General features: G+C 29.1%; 3 protein-coding genes and 2 long non-coding RNA genes across 11 annotated transcripts in view; 4 read left to right on the forward strand and 1 right to left on the reverse strand.

Annotated features, from left to right (window-relative positions):
• LOC112212609 overlaps positions 1 to 1620 on the forward strand; it is a 4650-nt gene extending 3030 nt beyond the window's left edge. The window contains exons 2-3 of the long non-coding RNA XR_002946438.2: positions 764 to 1153; positions 1216 to 1620. This is a non-coding gene — a long non-coding RNA (uncharacterized LOC112212609). The remainder of the gene's footprint in view (positions 1 to 763; positions 1154 to 1215) is intronic.
• A 5-nt stretch (positions 1621 to 1625) lies between these two features.
• Positions 1626 to 2339, forward strand: LOC117151490. The gene is made up of 2 exons (XR_004461471.1): positions 1626 to 1918; positions 2055 to 2339. It is a non-coding gene; the product is annotated as an uncharacterized LOC117151490 (long non-coding RNA).
• Positions 2340 to 2855: 516 nt separating this feature from the next.
• Positions 2856 to 6706, forward strand: LOC100740653 (protein MCM10 homolog). Of its 2 annotated transcripts, none has more exons than XM_024366702.2 (2): positions 2856 to 3049; positions 3127 to 6706. In XM_024366702.2, exon 2 carries the CDS (start codon positions 3127 to 3129, stop codon positions 5251 to 5253), a length of 2127 nt encoding a protein of 708 aa, XP_024222470.1. In that variant the 5' UTR covers positions 2856 to 3049; the 3' UTR covers positions 5254 to 6706. The 2 variants fall into 2 exon arrangements, with proteins under 2 accessions (XP_024222470.1, XP_012239500.1); XM_012384077.3 differs by having other exon boundaries at positions 2856 to 3036.
• A 209-nt stretch (positions 6707 to 6915) lies between these two features.
• On the reverse strand, positions 6916 to 14910 carry LOC100740533 (eukaryotic peptide chain release factor subunit 1). Of its 6 annotated transcripts, none has more exons than XM_024366704.2 (11): positions 14363 to 14576; positions 13828 to 14003; positions 13487 to 13614; positions 13249 to 13399; positions 12979 to 13169; positions 12764 to 12893; positions 12439 to 12659; positions 12202 to 12349; positions 11672 to 11782; positions 9545 to 9561; positions 6916 to 8626 (listed from the first exon to the last, which is right to left on the reverse strand). In XM_024366704.2, exons 1-9 carry the CDS (start codon positions 14446 to 14448, stop codon positions 11703 to 11705), a joined length of 1311 nt encoding a protein of 436 aa, XP_024222472.1. In that variant the 5' UTR covers positions 14449 to 14576; the 3' UTR covers positions 6916 to 8626; positions 9545 to 9561; positions 11672 to 11702. The 6 variants fall into 6 exon arrangements, 5 of the variants coding, with proteins under 5 accessions (XP_024222472.1, XP_024222473.1, XP_024222471.1 ...); XR_004461469.1 differs by having other exon boundaries at positions 8525 to 8626; positions 9540 to 9561; XM_024366705.2 differs by lacking the exon at positions 9545 to 9561.
• Positions 14911 to 16080: 1170 nt separating this feature from the next.
• Positions 16081 to 19875, forward strand: LOC100740288 (protein SERAC1). The gene is made up of 15 exons (XM_024366701.2): positions 16081 to 16234; positions 16372 to 16499; positions 16570 to 16770; positions 16843 to 16970; positions 17047 to 17157; positions 17245 to 17380; positions 17438 to 17581; positions 17663 to 17914; positions 18443 to 18635; positions 18705 to 18869; positions 18950 to 19074; positions 19165 to 19317; positions 19394 to 19540; positions 19614 to 19680; positions 19754 to 19875. The coding sequence occupies exons 1-15, from the start codon at positions 16113 to 16115 to the stop codon at positions 19866 to 19868; spliced, it is 2187 nt and encodes a 728-aa protein (XP_024222469.1). The 5' UTR covers positions 16081 to 16112; the 3' UTR covers positions 19869 to 19875.
• The last annotated feature ends 401 nt before the right edge of the window (positions 19876 to 20276 follow it).

A 20276-nucleotide genomic window follows, 5' to 3' on the forward strand; every position in this document is an offset into this window, starting at 1 on the left:
ACGACGAGGGGGTCAAGGGGCAAGGCACGCGCCTGGAGGGGACTCGCCCTCCCATGTTTTACCTTTTCCTCCGACGATGCTCTAGGTGACTCCGACCGAGGAAATTGCAAGCTCTGCCTCTATCAAACGGAGGCACGACCGAGTTCGTTAATAAAGGGGAAAAAACGAGTGATTCTCCAGCTTCGCTACGCGCCTCTTTCGATTCCAGGAAACATGCTACTTTGTAGAAATTATGTTGACAACAACGTTGCTATGGACAGTTGTGTATATTGCAGTTGTACGGCGGAGCGCGCGTTTTACCATGACGCGAACCAACGCGTTCAACGATATACGCTAAGGCTAATCGATCGTTTGTAAATTGATACTTACTACTGCTCGTAAATTTCCTTTCTTATACATGAATTTCATCGTGCACGCGCCACTTTTATTCTACATATGTATATTACCTTCCTGAATAATCTATTCGGTGATACGAATATAACGTAGTGTAAAACTCCATAACGGAGTGTAAAATATTTATTCTCGGAAGAATATTCATTTTAGCAGCTATTATGACGCCACTGTTTTAATTTTAAATATTAGAAAACTAATGTATATATTGTACTATATTTCGTTTTGCTATTCGATAAAGAAATTCCCAAAGGTATTCGACCGCACGAAACATTGTCACGCGACTACTTTCTGGAACTGAAATATATATTTCTTTTTTTTTTTTTATTACTTATACTTATCCTTTTATAGCAGACATCTGTATTTTCCATAGGACGCAGATGGTACGGAGTCCTCGAAGGAACCGAAAAGACGAAAGAGAGAACCACTGCGTGTTACACCGTTCTACTCGAAAAACTTCGTAACCATACGCTTTCCCCATGACTAACAGGTGGAAGGCGTTTGAAACGTGCAGCTTTCCTCGAGATTAGCAGGTGGAGGATACTATTGGTGCCTCGTGCCGCGGATTATTTCGAACCAGATCTGGAGAAACCACCTTCCCTTGTAGAAAGCATATGGACGATTTAGCGATTTAGGTAGAGATCGTTTGACTTTTCAACGTTAATATCGCAAAAAAATAACGATCAAATTAAGATAATATTAAACGAAATTTTCCAACAAAAGTTTTTATTTCTTTTTAAAATGAATTTTCATGGCGGAAAATGTAAGTGCAATGTTGTTTCTACGATTCTCTTTCAGACAAATCGCATTGAGGTTTAATTATAGATAAGCCAACCGACGCTGTTCGTTACAACGCGAAGATATAGCAGTGGACACTTCTCGCAAATTATATATTAAAGAGAAACGATTTTCCAACGGTACCAGAGAAAGAAATTCTTGCTTTGAGAAAAGTTATCGTCACAAATAAGAAAGTAATATAGCTGCAGGATCGATAGACAGTAGTAAAGTGTAGCGGAGAATATGTTTTATTGATGACTTATTGCTGGAATCGATCGTCGGTTCCACGCTAGCAAATAGAGTAACAGTATACATATGCTTCATAGTCACTGAAAATTATAGCATTATCATTCGCTACTGTTTGTAGATATGTATTAAAAATTTTTTTCGAAAATTGTACTAATTTTTCCACTGTCGATCATCAAATATATTTGTTTCAATTTTATTACATTATCGATTACGTGATTCTTGTTATTCCTGTTATTTATGAAATAAACACCAAGTGTAATGGCAATTAGATACAACTACTCTTACAGATGGTGGCTTACGTAAAGAATATGAAATGACTTGCACGCTATGATTACTGCAGCGCAAACTTAAAACGAACGTCCATGCCGTGCTATTTATTTCGCTCGATAATCGTTCACGCATACGAAAGCACAATGTTTAAAATAAAATTTCGTGCTGTTTTTAGAAAAATTCTAAAAGTGTATTCTACTTCGTTGTTATCGTGATTCTGTTACTGAATGAGGTAAAGAAAGGTTTCACAAACGTATTGAGCATTCTTTTACAAATTTATTAATTCGGATGAATTCTTTTAGTTTTTAACGGCTTCTTTACGATAACAGTATTATGATAAAAGATTATAGCATTTTTCAAATTCGTAGGTAGACTGATTTCAAAAATAAAGGATGTCACGCATCATCTTGTAAAATCAGAGAAGGAATAAGAAATGCGTTTCAAATCCACGGCGTGCACACGGATATTTCGGTGCTACTTTTCCTTCCACAAAACTCATTTCTGTATCCTTTAGACAGACTGCAATATCCAAAATAAATCTTTCATATGACCGATCGATTTTCATGCTACGGATTGATGAAAAGACAACTTTCACGCTACAAAAATCGTTAATAGATACATATAAATAAGCTTTAATGCTCTCTATTAACCTATATTGATTGCAAATATTTCTATCTTTTATTAAGTAATTATATTGCGTTTCAAATCAAATATTTTAACAATTTTGGTGTATTAATTCTGCCTGTTTTTTCATCAATTATGTTGAACTTAAAAGATATAATTTGTTTCAAACAACATCAGAAATTATAAAGATTTATATATACGTACAATTGTATTTAATAATTTGCATTTAGTATTTAGGGTTTTTAGAAGTACTATATTTCTTAGAGTATGATGTCTTGCAGTATACTCGTATAATATAACAGTACCTCAAATTGCACACATTAATTTACCTATTTGTAATACCGAATACTTAATTTTATTGGTTAGTTCTATTTTGTCCAATTTTCAGACCATTAATACAATTTATTTAGAAAGGCATAATACTTAATTGTTTCCAATATTAAGTAATTGGATTAAAGGAAACTTTATATCTACTCGTGATAATTTTACAAATACGAAACAGATTCGAGAAGCAATTTTTTGGTCGTACCGATGAAAACATAGCTTGTCATTAAGAAATGGCGGGAAAGATGGCAGACTGTTTTGATAATCACTCGTGACTTGTTGCTTACCTGTATAATGAACGCGTTAAGCTGACTAATAAGGGGTCTTAAAGATATAATTTTTTTTAGCGATTAAGTTTTAACATCTTCTGTATTAAAAGTAAACAATTTCTGTGTGTAACTTGTAAGTAATAAAGGTTAATTAAATACTTTTAAAACTGCTAAAATATCAGTTATATTCGTATAGTTATTATAGTAAATAATTTTATTTTAGATGTTTAAAATGGATAATGATAGTGATTCTGACGTAAATGATATTTTAAATGATCTCTTAGCTAATAATGATACAGAAGAAAATCAAGAATTATCTCAAAAAGAAACTCAAAAAGAAACTCTTCAAGAACTAGATTTTAATTTCTTAGACAGTACACCTAAAACAACTGATGAAAGTAAATCTACTAATTCCCAGGAAAAAAGTGAAGTATATGATGATACCCTTGACTCTTCGGATGATGAAGACAGGCGTTACTTCGAGGAACAAAAATATTCCAATTATGGACGTGATATAAAAAATTTATTAAAAAAAGAAACTATTAAAAAAGATGAGGATAGACCACTTCCACGTAAAAGCAGCAGAACATTTGATTTTAGTGCAACAAAAACCAATAAAAATTTAAATAGAGTAACAAATAATGCTATTGTTACAGCAAAAGATGTTTACAGTGATCCATTTTTTGGATTAAGAATCGTTAATCCAATAATCTCTTCAGCAGAGCTGAAAGCACGTATGAGTGATAAAGTACCTGTTACCGTATCCAGAATAAAATATCATCTTAATCCAGAAAAAATGGAGAAAGACTGGGTAATTGCAGGAGTATTAATAAATAAATCTACACCAAAAACTTCTCAAAAAGGAAGTACATATGCTATATGGAAAATAAGCGATTTATCTGATAATATGAATACTGTGTGCCTTTTTATGTTTAGTAATGCATATAAAACACTATGGAAAACTACTATTGGGACTGTGATAGGTATTCTTAATCCAAATGTCTTGGAATCTAAAGACAATTCTGATTTAGCAACATTATCAGTTGATAATCCTCAGAGGGTCATGATACTTGGTAAATCTAAAGATATGGGGAAATGCAAGTCCAGGAAAAAGAATGGAGAACCATGTAGTTCTATTATAAATCTTAGTCGTTGTGAATTTTGTTTATATCACATCAAGCAAGAATACAAGAAATGCTCTCGCAGAGCAGAATTACAGGCATTTAGTAATACTCAGAAATTTTCAATAGATATGTTAAAACAAAAACCACAGCAAAAACAAAAATCATTTTTCAACAATATGCCTGAATTTAATGCTGTTGTTGCTGTAAAAAATAAAAAATTAGAAGAAAAAGATGCCAAACGATTGGCATTACTTTCAGGAAGCCAGAAGATTAATAGTTTAGATAATGTAAAAAATCAAAATGTGAAAACAGATATACCAGGACAACAAATAAAAAAAGACTTTGAACAGATGAATAAGTCGAGAGGTTGGAAAGCTGCTGTATTATCGCAAACATCTTCGGTCCACAAGACATCCTCTTCATCTACGTTAATAGAGTTAAATTCCTGCAAAAATAATAATATAGGAAACAAAAATTTGTCTTCTCTATCTTCAAATCCTCGCTTAGGTATTGGTTGTCTTGGAGGAACGATAGATTTGTCAGAGCCTATAACTAAAAGACAAATTAATATAGCTAAAAATAATGCTGTAAAATGGATTAAAGAAAATGGAAAAATTAAACCTAAAGATCCTAACAAAGTGCGTTTGAGTAAGGAGGAGAAACTAGAAAAGGGAAAAAAACGTCCAAGAGAATCAGAAAATGATGAAAGGCAAGAAGCAAAGAAATCAAATGTACTATCAGATAAATTTAAAGAAATGATGCAAACTAAATCTGCTCATACTGGTCTCATTGAAAAATCTTATGAACAAGAGCAAGACAAATATTTCAATAAGCTAGAGATGAAAGAAAGAATGGAAGAGAAAATGTTGACTACTTATAAGGTTCCTTGTAAAGCTGTTAGATGTTTAATTTGTAAATATACGTCTTTTTCTGCTTCTGAAATGTGCAAAGAACAGAATCATCCATTGCGTGTTGCTGATGCGGTGAAAAGATTCTTCAAATGTGGAGATTGTGGAAATAGAACAGTGAGTTTAGACAGAATACCTTCGCATAGTTGTATAAAATGCAGCAGTTCAAATTGGACAAGGGCTGCAATGATGGATGAAAGAAGAACAAATGTTTCCGTCACCACATTATCCATTCGCGGAGATGAGGAAACTTTTATAGGATCAACGACTAAAGATGCCAATCTTAATCTCTTGGTACCAGATAAGGATGACAAGTAGTATCATTATAAATAAAAATTTATAAAATATTATATACAAGAGTGACATCTTTGCTATAAGTTTACATCTATTTAACTTTTATACTGTATCTTATAAGCATAGATAATTGTTTGTATTATTGTCCTTAACATCAATACTCTTTTACTATGTGAAATACACAAGTATAAAAAAACTCTGATGTGATATAGCTATATGTATATATAAATATAATTTAATGTTTTTACAAGACTAATGTTACTTCAAAAGAAATTAAAGAAATAAATACATTTAACTAGATCCGTTCAAATATACATACTAAGCAAAGATATCTGGGTACATCCAGGTGTAAAATATAAGATGTATTTCATAGAGTACTTTCTCTTTTATTATATTCTTTCAATTTCTTTTCATCTTTCTATTCAAATTTCTATTCAATAGCACCTCGTTCCATAGGCGAATATGTATGTCTTACCAATAATATAAAGAATTTTTTCTGTTACTTCATGTAAGTAAAATTCACGTATATAAAAGGGAGAGCATTAACAAAAATGTAAGAAGACGTTATAATTGGAACCCGGAAATATCTCTCATTGTGATCAGATCCATCACAGAGCAAAAACGTTAAAATCTATTTTTCCATTCTATCTCTGCTATTATTTATCATACTTTTTACAATTCTAAAATATTTTTAAAGTTATCTTGGATGTGCCCTGTGAAAACAAATATTATTGTGACATTTTCGGGTTCTAATAGCAACTTGTTTGCATGAGAAACATAGACTGTATTTTTCACTTCTTATTCACTTTTTCATATTCTATTCTATTCAGATTCTTATTAAATTTTGATATTAACGATACGTTAATTTTCTTTGCGTATAAATTTTGTGTAATGCGTATGTGAAAAAAGGGAGATTGGAAATAATGTTTAATTAACAAATAAATTGAAAATATTTTCGAAGAGAAGCGAAAGCGATTAAAATATTTCATTGTTAGTTTTACAAAATTTATATTCTTCTCGATTCCGTATTATTAACAGTAAAATAATAATACAATTTTAATTGTTAATAACTACCACATATACCAAAACATACAAAACATAGATATATGAGCTAACTACTTGATAGAGTTAAAGATAATTATAAGTTAACACTATGAATTTTTATCGAGGTAACTTCTATCATCATAATCAGAATGTTTTGTCACATAGACTACATTTAAGTATCATAAACTATCATTTCATTATTATGAGCCATTATTTCAATATCCCTCTTTATCACTTCACAAAACATCTTTTATAGAACATGTATCATGGTACGGCCAACATTTTATCACGTAAACTCGAAATTCATATTTTTACCGTATCCTCGTATTCATTTCAGTAAAAACGAATTAAAATTTGTAGGGTATAGCATGAATGTACTTTACGCGTACAATACATGTAAAATATGAGGTATTAAATCCACATTTTGAAAAATTTCATTAAGCAAAAACTTATAACGATTACATCTTTGTATTGCCTTGTTAGATAAAAAGTAACATTTGAAAGAACAAAAATATTTTGTTAGAGCAATACAGGAGAATAAGATTGCCAAAAATTATAAATCTGTTAGCAGATTATACAACTATGCTTATGGAAGAGATCATAGGCAAGCCATAATCTAAGTACGTCATTGATTTGTTTAAATGAGATGTACGAACGACGTCTATTAATTCCTTTCTTTCATGCGTTCTTCTGCAAATTCACATTCCCTTACCTTATAAAAAAATTAAAAACAAAAAAAACCGAAAATTATTCAAGATTACACGGCTTTTTCCTAATCTCTTTCAGACGTTTACCGAGTTCTTAGAACTAGAACTTGTATACTTAAAATAATCTTCTGTTAAGCAGAAGAAATAATCGCACCGATGTAGTAATAAATAATTATCTAGATTCCTATCGAAAGAATGTTTACATATAAAAATTTAAAGAAACATTAAGCTGACATTCAACATTTCGCTGCCTTGAAGACAATACACAGATACAATACTTTTAAACCATCATGTTTTGGAATTCGTTGTGCACATACCATAAGCCAGGTCATTTTTTGTTGAACGTTCTATTTTGATGAAGTTTTCATAAAGCTTTATCCTTGCATCACATATGGCATAATAGTATAAATAATCTAGTTATACTATTAATTAACAATACATTATTTTCACCATAAGATTCACGGTATTTGCAAATCTTCCTTTATTATACAGAGACTTTTCATAAAAGATACTTCACCAAAATTGCACGTTTCATTCTTCTCACATTTATACATACATATTATTGTTTATTACAAAGGCATCATATGGATAAGCAATTTAAATTAACAATGTTAAAATAAATTTTGTAAGATTCTCAATAATTGCTACTTAAATATTGCAGAAGATATTTCTTTACTAACGGAGTGCACCGTTGTAACAATCGAAAAGATATATCTCGATACACTTGCGGAGCATTTGTTATATACAATTGTGAGTGTACAAAATATAAGAGTCGAGAGCCAGCAAAGTTAATGTAGATACGAAAAATTATCTCTTATATGTTTATATGTGTATCACTCGATGAGACGGAAAGATTTTATTTTCCTGGGATATTACGCGATCTTAACTTATGTCTAAGGCAACAGTGCCATTAAAAATTTAAGTCTATGTACAGAACTCTTCATTATTCATATGAATTTAGTAATCGGTATAGAATACACGATACGCAACTTTATGTTTATGATAATCAGTTTATTACAGCTTATCCATGGTTGTATCTGAACAAAAATAACTCTACATTCGTCCTCATGTTATCTGAATATCTTTCCTCCTTCCCATTTTTCAATCGTAAAATTCATGACAAGATGGCAAAACATTAATTTGGTACAAAATTATCATATCTCCAACCGTGTACTGTACAAACATATTCAGCACTGTAACGCGTGTAATTATTTAAATAAATCCATGTGAATAATTAAAGAATGTAACTGTAATATAAGGTAATGTTCTGTGAGATAGGCAGGTATCAAGCTGGCTTAATTAAGTGTCACAGTCTTCGAGTTGCCTTTGTTTCTTCATGGACATGGATTATCGGCGCGCCACGTGTTGTGCTTTTCACCTTTGTGTATTGATTGTGAATTGCTTGAATGAATTCTAATGAATAATTTTATGATGTGTGTTGCATCATATAATAAATTTTATAAACATGTCCTCTTATGTGCCTCTCTTAAAATACGATGCAAGGGAGAACATATACTTATGTTTTCCTATGAAGCTAAAAGAACTGTCTGTCGAGTCACGGATTTAATAGTCATCCAGATCAAAGGTATCAACCTCAACATCTTCAAGTTGCATACTCTGAAAGTCCACTTTGTACCGCAATATACCTGTAAAACACATATTAACAAAATGCTATTTTAGTACACCAAAAATTTATCCAAAATGTTTTGCTATGGAAAATTTATAGAAATAAATGAAAAGTATTTTAATAATACAATACGAATGATGTTCTATAAAAAAAAGAAGTTACATGATCAAATTAATAAAATAGAATTTGCAATCAATAATCTGTAGAAATATTATGATGAATTAGTTTAATATAATAATTATTAATCATGCATAATGTATTGTTCACAGTGCCTTCCAATTTTTTAATAAAGTGTTAGAAAGTAATACTTTACAAAAACACTGTTATTTTTATAACTATTCAATACAATTTGAAAAAATGAAAGATTGACTATATAAACATGATATATGGAAATATATATTAATAATATGACTGCAAAGTAAGTGAATGTTATACATATAATGAATATCATATTTTCAAAATTATAATCTAAAACATAAGTTCTAATTCATAATTTTATCAAAAATGAATAGCAAGCAATTAATTCTAAAACGGATATAAAAATAATTGCTATGATGGCAAAATTATTAGGTAATAAAGAATACATTCTAATAAAATATTATGTAAATGAACAGTTATTCGTGTTATTATATATTAAATGTATTACATCCTTTTATGTTAAATAATATTTCTATAAGTTAGCAACTTCACTAATAACAAAAGATAAAATAGAATAGATTTAATAATGTAATATTAATAACTAAATCTTGATAGTATTGCTAATAATAATAAAGGAGAAAAATACCATTGTAATAAATAGAATGACTTCTTATACAATGTATAACATTCTATAGCAAAATACACTTAATGTTAAGAAGTACAATGATAAGGGTTAATAAAGTACAGTCAATTTCACAACTTTTTCTTTCACTAAAATGGTAAAAAGCAATTACTATACCTTTCCCAATATGCAAGCTAATGGAAACAAACCATCAATTAGTACTTATGCTTGATCAAATACTTCGACTATTTCACAAAGCCTAGCCATTTATTACATAAATAATTATTTATTATGTTTTATGTTCACCACCAAAGACTATATATACTTGATATTATTTATCATTAATAACAGCATTTAAGTATTTTTTAAAAATATAAAACCATAATTTATCTTTGGTAGTGAAATGAACATTTGCCTATTGCATAACATGCAGCAAGCAGTACTTGTGATTATTTCCTTATACAAGCAGTAACACAAGGTATGTTTGTATATTAATATAAACATTAGATAATCTTAAAAAAATATTTTATAATAATATTGTCACTAAAATATGCGTTTAGTCCCATTTCAACTAAGATTCTAACTTAAAGCTTTTTAATTTAAATATAATTGTAACAAAATTGTAGAACTAATTGTATGTTATGATACTTTTAATATAATGGATATTTAAGTGGTTAATATCTATTTATATTAAATATACAATAAATCTTTGAATATGTGTTAAATAGCTTTTTAAAAACACCGAATAAAATTATAATAAATATGTGTAGAGAAAGTATATAAACTTTAATAAGAAAAAAAGAACAATGATTCCAAACACAATATCTAAAATATTATTAGGCCTATAAAAATATAAAAGGGCTAAAAAGCTTTACATGCACATAAAGAGAATTTCCTATATACATCTATTGCAGAATAAAATAAGAAATAGTGGTTTCGATATTATTTCGAAAATCACATATATATATGTGTGTGTATATATATGTATATATATACACACACACGCGCGCGCGCATATATATACACATTTTTTTGATAAATTATTGTCACAACATTTAAAAATACATATAATAGTGCTATCTCAGTAGTTAAATATTTTTATAAAATTATTCTTCTTATAAGTATTTGTGTTATTCATTAACATATTGCGAACACACAGTATATCCACAACAGTTTAGAAACAATGAAAAATATCTTTGTGTGTGTAATAGATGAAGTATTGTCATGACAACGTTCCAAAAATATCTATTGTATCCAAAAATGAATGAAACTGTATTATATGTGAATCGTCTGTGTTGTAAATGACTTTGTACATATAAGTATGCAACGAAAATTTAAAGTAAAATGTATCATGAAATAATGAAAATAATTGTGTTTGTGGAAATAAGCAATATTATATATCCATTAAATTGAGTATGTGTATTGTACCTACAGTTTAATTTTAATTACTAACATTATAATGTACAGTCACTAAAAAAAAAAGACAGTATCTAATAATGCTCAAGGCAGAAAAGTTACACACTGGAATACTTCAACTCACCCTCTTCAATTACAATTATCCACATTTCATATATATACAAGATTTTCTCTTAATTTTTGTACCACCAAGAAAAAAAGGAGACAGCAAAGTTTTCAGGCTTTTTATTCGTAAAAGTAAATATTATACCTCGAAATTCACAACTAAAAATATCTATATTCACATTCAAACTCATCAGAAGAGACATACATATACTACAGATTTGCACAGAAGTATTGAACTATACTATTCAGTGAAAAATCCAACAGAAGAAACTTCAAATTTTTTTGGACAAATTTATCGTCAATTACTTACTAAATGGATATATTTTAATTATTAATAACAATATAAATTCATGGCATATAAGGGAAAAACTCCATCGCTGCTCAAAACTATAATGTCACATTAATAACACATTTTATCAATAGTAATAGAAATTGATCTCTTCATGATGAGTGCAGGATTTATATTATAAAGTGATTTATTATATATCTATACAGACTACATTTAAAATGCAAACAAATATAACGATAGAATTCGATGTACATTAATTAAACAATTAGATTATTGATGAATGCTATTATATACGAAGCTTTAATGTTATACTAATTGTCATTAACTAATATAATAATTATGTCCTATAATTATATTATTTATTTCTTTTTTTTTTAAGCATAAGTTAATACAAGATTCATAAATAGTTTGATAAATTTGTCCAGTTCTGAAAGTAATATGTTCTATAATACACGAAATGTAAACGAATGCACTCAAGACAGAGAAAGAGCTACCTGGTCAACTTTGAGTATTTCACAGATGAAATTAGTAATCATCGAGGTCAACATCATCAAGAGGCTCATCAGCCTGCAGTGACTGGAAATCAACTTTGTAGCGGAGGATTCCTATGCATCAAGATATACTCCATAATTAAAACTCATATTTTTAACTTTTTTTTAATACCATTTACTTTTCATACATATGAATTTATATCTTGACAAAGACCATGTTTTAAAATTTTATACCACTTTTGTTTGTTTGTAATAAAGATACGCAATGAACGTTTCATTAACAGAGGAACAACAATGAGGAAATTCTCAAGACTCAATCACATTTTAGGAATGTATTGAAAGGTTTGTTATATATACACAGACATTAAACTTATATCCTTTGCTCTTACTGATTAGCTAATCAAAGTGGAATCAGCCGCTTTTCTGTTAGTATACTTTGAGTGGATGAATACAAATTATTACTTCATAAGTATATTACTTTCAGTCGAGTCAAAGTTAATAGCCACAAAAACAAATGAAAGAAGGAAACTTACCTCCAATGCCGCCAAAACCTCTTACAAATTGAGAGCCTTCTTGAGATTTATCTGTAATAATTTCCAAAGTGGCACCGAAACTCTTGTAGTTGTTTGCTAACCACTCAAGTAAAGGCTGACATTCTACAAGTTCCAATTCTACTCCGCTCTAAACACAATAAAAAAGTATTCTATATTAATTAGTTGCGTTTATTTAATTAATATTATTAATCAAATGGTTAAAATTGTTTAATTTACCTCTTTGTCAGTAAAATGAGTTTTATCTTTTTCCTGTTCTGGTGTTAGGTGTAAAACCTTCTCTTCTGCATTTGTATGGTTCTTTAAAACGTACCGCTGAATATCTAAATTCTCCCAACAAATGAGAGTCTCTACACTGCCTAACTCTAATGCTCTTAATGTATCTTCTACGCCGAAACAATATTTCCCTGTATCTTGTGAGATTTCGTCGAAATAACGGCCTAGATAAAGTAATATAAGATAGTCCTCAGTTTTAAAATGAATTAATAATTTTGTCTTCTACGCGTTTATATTTAAAAAGTATCTTTGGAGTATATATACTAACCAATTAATTTCTTTTCCTGAATAAACTTTACATTTTGCAAAGATTCAGCAGCCAACTCAATAGCTTGATTAAAACCATTCTCTCCACCATATGAAACATCTACTAACTTTATAACCTTTGCCTGCAATCTCTAAAATAATAAAAATATGCAAACATACCTTTACAAATTTGATTATATATACGTATATTTATAATATCAATTTACATGAACTTACTGGATCAAACATGTCCGATTGACTAAGTTCTGTTTTAAAGTCGGCACTGCCTGCTAAAATTAAACCAGCAATATTAGGTTTATCGTTAGTAATATATAATTGGGTAGCTACTTCTGCAACTTTTCGAACGTAATTATGCCGCTTTTCCATACGCAACCGAGCAAAACGAAGCGCAGACTGTCCACCTCTGCCTGGAATTAGATTTTCAGTAAATAAAGTATACTGTTTTTTTTTTTTGTTTATTAAATATCGTACTAATTATTTACATACCATGCTTTTTTGGAAGATCTACTGTAAATTTATGTAAAACCTCACGGGTATTTCCTTGCAGCGTGCCAAACAATGCTCCATTACCATCCATGACGATAAAACCAAATTTATTATCATCAGCGAGCAATGCTGTAAGTGCTTCAGTGTGAAACTAAAATACCCCAAGATATGTTGAAATTTATTTTCTTTGACTGAATTAACAGATATTTTCTTACTAAATTACAAAAATGTAAACTACCTTGTTATCACAAAGATAAAGTGAAGTATTAATAGGTTTAAAGGGTTCAAAATCAATGTTAACTTTCTTTTCTTTTCCTTCTTCTGTTACAATGGTACCACAATATATTACCAGGCCATTTGGAGGCACTAAAAAAAATAATAATGTGTAATTTATATTATTGAAGTATATAACATGCATGAATATATGCACTTGGTATCACACTATACTTTATATAATATTCATAATAAGAACTCATTCAGAAATAGTTGTCCTTAAATGCAACAGGGTAAATTAATAAACACATTTATATGATATAAATAACAAAATTACAAAAAATTCCAATAATCTATTCAAATTACCTTTCGTATATAATTTTAGCCTATGTTGTACGGATGTGATAGCACCCAAAACAGATAGTCTATTTACACGAGATTTAATATTTGATGCTGTCCCAAACTCATCTGCTAACATTTTGCTTACTCTCGATATCTGATCTTTTGGAGGGATAATTAACGAAATCATACTAGTCCCGTTCCTGCAAAAGAAGATATTCCATGCATGACAAGTATATATCATAAACAATGCTATATTATAAAACAATCTGTTTCTATGTGAGGTTGTATTAGCGTTATATTAATAAAACTTTTTTTTTTAAATGTAATAAAAAATTCCGTGATAAAACATCGAATAAGTACGATATATATTTCTATATTTCTCGAAATTTCGAGTACCTCGAAAATTTTTCCTGTAAAATCACGTGAAACTCATTTTCCCAGTAAGAACGAAAAGACCGTTACTTCCTACTTACCACATGCTCTTTAAAGCATATGTGCAAATAGAAAATCGAACAGCTGATAAGAAAAGGCGCGGCAATATTAATTTCGACCTACTTACCCCCTGGCCATTTCGAGACTTTTTATAAGTTTCTTGATTTTCCAGATTTCGACATTGCGGTCGGCGGAAGTTTCTTCGTTGGACATCGCTGAGCGTTGTGTCGCGTGGTCGCGGCTTACAGGTTCGAACTAAATTAATCGTTTATTACCAACGGGACGAAGCCTGGAAAGGTGGTCCACGTCGACGTGAAAGCCGGATCTAGTAATTTTTCTCTGAAATGAATGATCAATCCGTTTATCGATGAATCTGCTTCGATCCAGTTTATACCGGATTATGTCAGAAAGAACGTGTTCGACAAAGAATTACTGTTCTATCGGTGAAAACGACAAACCATCGTTTACCACACTTTTCACTCACTCTGAGATCGGTATGTTGATGTTTTGCCACAAGTGTTAACGTTTTAAAAGCGATACTTGTGACGGAGCGGGTACCACGCGAAAGTGAACCTCGGAATGCACACGTCGGCCATGCGATGGCACAGCGAAACGTCAGTACTTCGGTGGACGTACTGTACGGTACAAAATGGGAAGCAAAAAGACTGAAGAGTTGGTGCGCGAGCAGCGCCTCGAGGCCGCTTGTCGTATTCAGGCGCAGCCGCATTTGCATCCCTTCTCTGCCGATACATACTATATCGTTTAATGCTTCGTCCGCAGTGACAAATTTACTCTTAGTCTCATCATTCTTTTCTATTTATTTTGCAATTTTCACGATAAAATGTATAATAACTGATTTAACAGTTATTAATTTATATACTTCGATACGAATCATAGGAAATGGTGCATAGAAAAGTTTCCAACACGAAATTGTAAATACATTATGTAAACAGAAGTTTAGCTTAGGAAAAGCATTTTGATTAATTTAAGTTTTCGATGTGCATGAAATATTGAAAATTTGGTTTATTTTATATTTTAATATTGACGTCAACATGTATGGATAAATTTCGCCTATTATTATCTATGAACATTATGATTTGAAAATATTCATACTGTTTACTAACATTTTCGGTTATAGATGATTTTAGTTGCTATTCTATTCGCCATGAACAATAAATAGCTAATTTATCAAATCTTACTTACCCTTGTAAATAATATTTGTAAATAATAATAATTTTATTGTAGGAATAATATCTGTTGCAATGTTTAGAAGAAAATAATACTTAATGAATATTCATATCAATAATTATTGGAAAATAAAAATACGGCCGTAAAATAATTAAACATTGCCGATCTTGACTATCTTTGGTATATATATATATATATATATATATATATATATATATATATATATATATATATATATATATATATATATATATATATATATATATATATATATATATATATATATATATATATATATATATATATATATATATATATATATATATATATATATATATATATATATATATATATATATATATATATATATATATATATATATATATATATATATATATATATATATATATATATATATATATATATATATATATATATATATATATATATATATATATATATATATATATATATATATATATATATATATATATATATATATATATATATATATATATATATATATATATATATATATATATATATATATATATATATATATATATATATATATATATATATATATATATATATATATATATATATATATATATATATATATATATATATATATAACTATATTTGGTATATATATATACATATATTTTTAAATACCCTTTGAAACATCAATGTTATACAAATATACTCACGTTCTTAATAGGATAAAATATTTTTTTACAATGAGATTACGAACTTACCATAAATATATAGAGTATGTAAAATCAACTGGAATCTGCATTGTTGTGGTTGGGTTAGTTTTATTTATTGGATTTTTTTCAGAAATCATTAATGTAATGATATATTAATATTATATATTAATGTATCATTAATTTAATGATATATTAATATTATATATTAATATTTGAGTGATTTATATTTTTTATGTAGGGGTTGTTGGTTTTTGTACCAATTAAGGCAAATATCACACATCTTACAATCCTCTGTACCTACCAATGTTCTGAGCAAGGACCAACCACATACTCGATATATTTATATTGATGACCCTCGATTCAAAGGTATTTATCATTAGCTTGTAATGATTTATTAAGCTCCAGATATTTATTAGCTCTGTTCTTATGATTTCAGATGTTCTCATGTTAAGGAAAGTTGAAAATTTACAATCGTCAGTACCAGCAGAATCATTTTCATTTGCTCATATCATAATGAAATGGTGGAAGTCATTAACTCGTAATGTGGCATATAGACTATTACATATTGCACAAAGTGGCAATGACAGAGAACGTTTAAAAGCTCTCAATACTCTTAATTCTTTAAAGCATTTGAAAGGTATTCTTTTTAGCTATCATTAATCTTCATATAAACAGTCTTTAATTAAATGCTTTTAATTAAAAATTATAGACTGGCACTACCGGCATATTGCACAAATGTTGGATGCTAAAACTGCAGTGTCTCTTGCAAGAATGCCAAATGTTGATTCAAGATTTTTTTTACAGACACCATATCATCATGTACAATATAATTTACAGGCATGTATAATAATATATTTATTGTAATTACGTTTATTTAACAGATATATTTGATGAGAGATTGTATTTTTTTCAGGATATAATAGAAAAAGTATACCACTTGCTTCTTTACTTAAATACATTATGTGAAAATACACATCCCTGTCTTCTTCAATTTCTCAATAAAAACTTTAAGGATATACATTCTGTAAGTATATACTCATTGAAATTTTTAAATTTCTATTATATAAATTATTTTGTGCGCATTTTAATTATTTGCAAAGTATGAAAACAGGACAGTCTGATACTTGATCACGATTTAACAAACTTAGGGCTGGCTATAGCACCAGCCATAGTATGGGATCAAGAATTATTACAGAATTGTGTTCAAGCGCTATGCCATCATTCTTGCCTTGAGCCATATAGTAAAGGTAAAGTAAAAATCTAACAGTTTAAAACATTTTTATCTAATCTTTCCTACTTTTCAGATATTATCGATGCTGGTGGTCTTCCATTATTAATGATAATAAAGAAAATTTTCAATGACAATATTAACATATGTATATTACTTGCGAAAATAATTTCCAATATTTCACTTCATTCAATGTATTTGCAAGATATTTTTCAGTCAGGTATATATTAAGTAGACTCCAATTTTGTCTCCTTATTTTATTCCTTAAAATATTGTATATTATTCATGGTTTCGGTTAAAGGTTGGATTGGTACATTGGTGGAATGGGCTCAAAATAGTGATATAAGATTGGCAGCAGCAGCCAGTCGTGCATTGGCAAATTTAGATATGGATGAGAATGATAAATATCCAAGACGTATTTATCTTCTTCATCCTTTGCACAAAACTGTAGCAAACACAAAGTTAGATGTCATTTTCTTACATGGACTACTTGGTGGAGTATTTATAACGTGGAGGCAAAGAGATCCAGATACATCTGAAGTTGGAGTTGTAGGTTTGTTTGTATTATAAATAATAATTTAGCATAACAAACATAGAATTTATTTTTAGAGTAATTAAAATTAATTACGATTATATTCTAGTTGCAACGTATACGAGATCCGTTTGGAAACGATCCGACTTACGAATATACCTTTCTACCTGGGTGTGCTATTGTAAATACCAGATTTTCAATATTTACGAAAGAGCTTAATGAGTAATCCTATAAACCCTGAATGATGTGACCAAACATATCAAGCAAACAGTGTGCATCTGACCATGATTGGTCAGAAACAAATTTGAGGTGTTAGGGGTCATTACCTGTGATGAATCATGGATCTATGATCTGAGAGAAACGCCCTGTTTTTAGTCATCTCGAAATGTGGTTCTCACGACCTTCGACTCGTACAAAATAACCTATCGTTGCTAACTAATAATTTTACAACAGCACAATCAGATAGAAAGATATACCCTTATATTGTTCCTAAACAGACCTCGTATCTCTACTAAACATAATTATTCACATTAATTATATAAATTGTAGATCCCTGCATTATACAAGATGGAATCAATTTTTCAAATTTGGTAGATGATCAGTCACAAGATTTTTTGAGAGATTTAACTTCTGATTTGAGGAAACGTGAATGGGATAAAGTGGGGCATGATTTTGAAGTAATTCTAGACGATTGCCCGCAAAGTACGAATTCTAGAGGAAATGGACCATTTTTCTGCCAAGGGTATAATATTATTTTAAGTTATGTGTTTTGCTGAGAAATGATTCCATATTTAGGAATTTCCAATTTTAGAAATGATACGTGTATGAAGAAAATTTATCACGATAGACGGCATAAAACGCAGTGTTGGCCTAAAGATTGGTTACCACAGGATATTCCATTTGTTCGAGTTATTGGAGTAAATTATGACACTAATTTGTCACTATGGACATCTTCATGTCCAATAGATGACAAAAAGTAAATAACATTATTAATGTTGCTATTTCATCCAATTATTCAAAATTTGTAATTTATTTGTATTGTTTGTTCATTTGAAGCACTATGGGCAAAAGAAGTAAAGAATATATAAAAAAATTATTAATTGCCGGTGTTGGAAAACGACCAACAGTTTGGGTTTGTCATTCAATGGGTGGTTTATTAGTGAAAAAAATGCTTGTGGATGGTTAGGATCGTTTTCGTATTTCAGTATAAAATATTAATATCGTTTTCATATAAATTTATATATTTATATATACAACTATTCTTTTTATAGAATGGAGGAATGGTGATGAAAATAATATATGTAAAAATACACGTGGTATAGTATTTTATAGTACTCCACATCGTGGTTCCCGCGTGGCAGCATTAAAGCAAGCAACACAAATGGTACTATGGCCATCGATCGAAGTACAGGAACTTCGTGAAGGTATATTAAAATTGTATTATGATGTTAGTTTAAAAATATTTTAGATATATTTATAAATAATGTGATTTATGTTTAGAGTCGCCACAATTATTAAAATTACATAACGAATTCCTCGATATGTTGAAAGATTATCCCATAGAGATTATTAGTTTTAGTGAAACTAAATCTACCCATGTAACGCCATTAAATGTTCCATTTCAATTTGTTACTTCTAATTCAGCAGGTACGTATACAATGAAAATTATTCTATATAATATTATTGAACTTTTAACAAAAATTCTAATGCTTATACGTAGATCCTGGAGTAGGTGAATTCTATGAAATTGCTCAAGATCATTTATCTATATGTAAACCAGCTAGCAGGTAGTAATTCAGATTTTTTATTTCGTATCTGTTAAAAGTAGGAAATTTTAATTATATATTATTTATTTTATAGACATTCCTTCTTATATCAAAAACTTTTGAGCGTTTTGAAATGTCACATAACTCATGAGAAAACAACTGTTTCTCCAATTGCGGAATTGTTGGCATTGCCAAATAAATTACTGTAAATCTGTATATATTTCTATGTTTATATAAGTTTATGAACAAATGGTACAGATATATCTTATTACTATCAAAAACTTTATTTTTGTATATACGAATCAATATTAATTACGCTAGAAGAAAAGGAAACAAATAAGGATAACAAATTCCTCTTTCTCTTTTTTAATCATAAAAAATATCAAGTATTTTTTCTCAAATACTTATTTAACATCACTGATTATTTATTTCTTTGACTAGAATGAACAATAAAATTTTTTGTAATAAAATCAATAAACTAATGATAAAAAGTTATTGAATTGTTTTATAAGAATTTCCTGGAGTCGAACGTGAGATGTTAATTGATCGATATAAGGTAACATTATAGTTTGTGTTACGCCACGAGGCTTACAACAGGCTGTATTTTCTAACCGTCG

This window comes from Bombus impatiens, unplaced genomic scaffold (assembly GCF_000188095.3).
Source record: "Bombus impatiens unplaced genomic scaffold, BIMP_2.2 scf_0233, whole genome shotgun sequence".
In the NCBI taxonomy this organism is placed as follows: domain Eukaryota; kingdom Metazoa; phylum Arthropoda; class Insecta; order Hymenoptera; family Apidae; genus Bombus; species Bombus impatiens.

What these genes read in the sequence shown, in the direction of transcription:
- LOC100740653 (XM_024366702.2), top strand. Translation starts at nt 3,127, where the DNA reads ATGTTTAAAATGGATAATGATAGTGATTCTGACGTAAATGATATTTTA.
- LOC100740533 (XM_024366703.2), bottom strand. Translation starts at nt 14,448, where the DNA reads ATGTCCAACGAAGAAACTTCCGCCGACCGCAATGTCGAAATCTGGAAA. An exon ending in AGTCTCGAAATGGCCAGGGG is followed by an intron (nt 14,004 to 14,362) that starts GTAAGTAGGTCG and finishes CTTCTTTTGCAG; the next exon opens with GAACGGGACTAGTATGATTT. An exon ending in AGGTTTTGGCGGCATTGGAG is followed by an intron (nt 8,627 to 12,201) that starts GTAAGTTTCCTT and finishes TGTGTTTTACAG; the next exon opens with GTATATTGCGGTACAAAGTG.
- LOC100740288 (XM_024366701.2), top strand. Translation starts at nt 16,113, where the DNA reads ATGTTATACAAATATACTCACGTTCTTAATAGGATAAAATATTTTTTT. An exon ending in ATCTGAAGTTGGAGTTGTAG is followed by an intron (nt 17,915 to 18,442) that starts GTTTGTTTGTAT and finishes TATAAATTGTAG; the next exon opens with ATCCCTGCATTATACAAGAT. An exon ending in ATATGTAAACCAGCTAGCAG is followed by an intron (nt 19,681 to 19,753) that starts GTAGTAATTCAG and finishes TTTATTTTATAG; the next exon opens with ACATTCCTTCTTATATCAAA.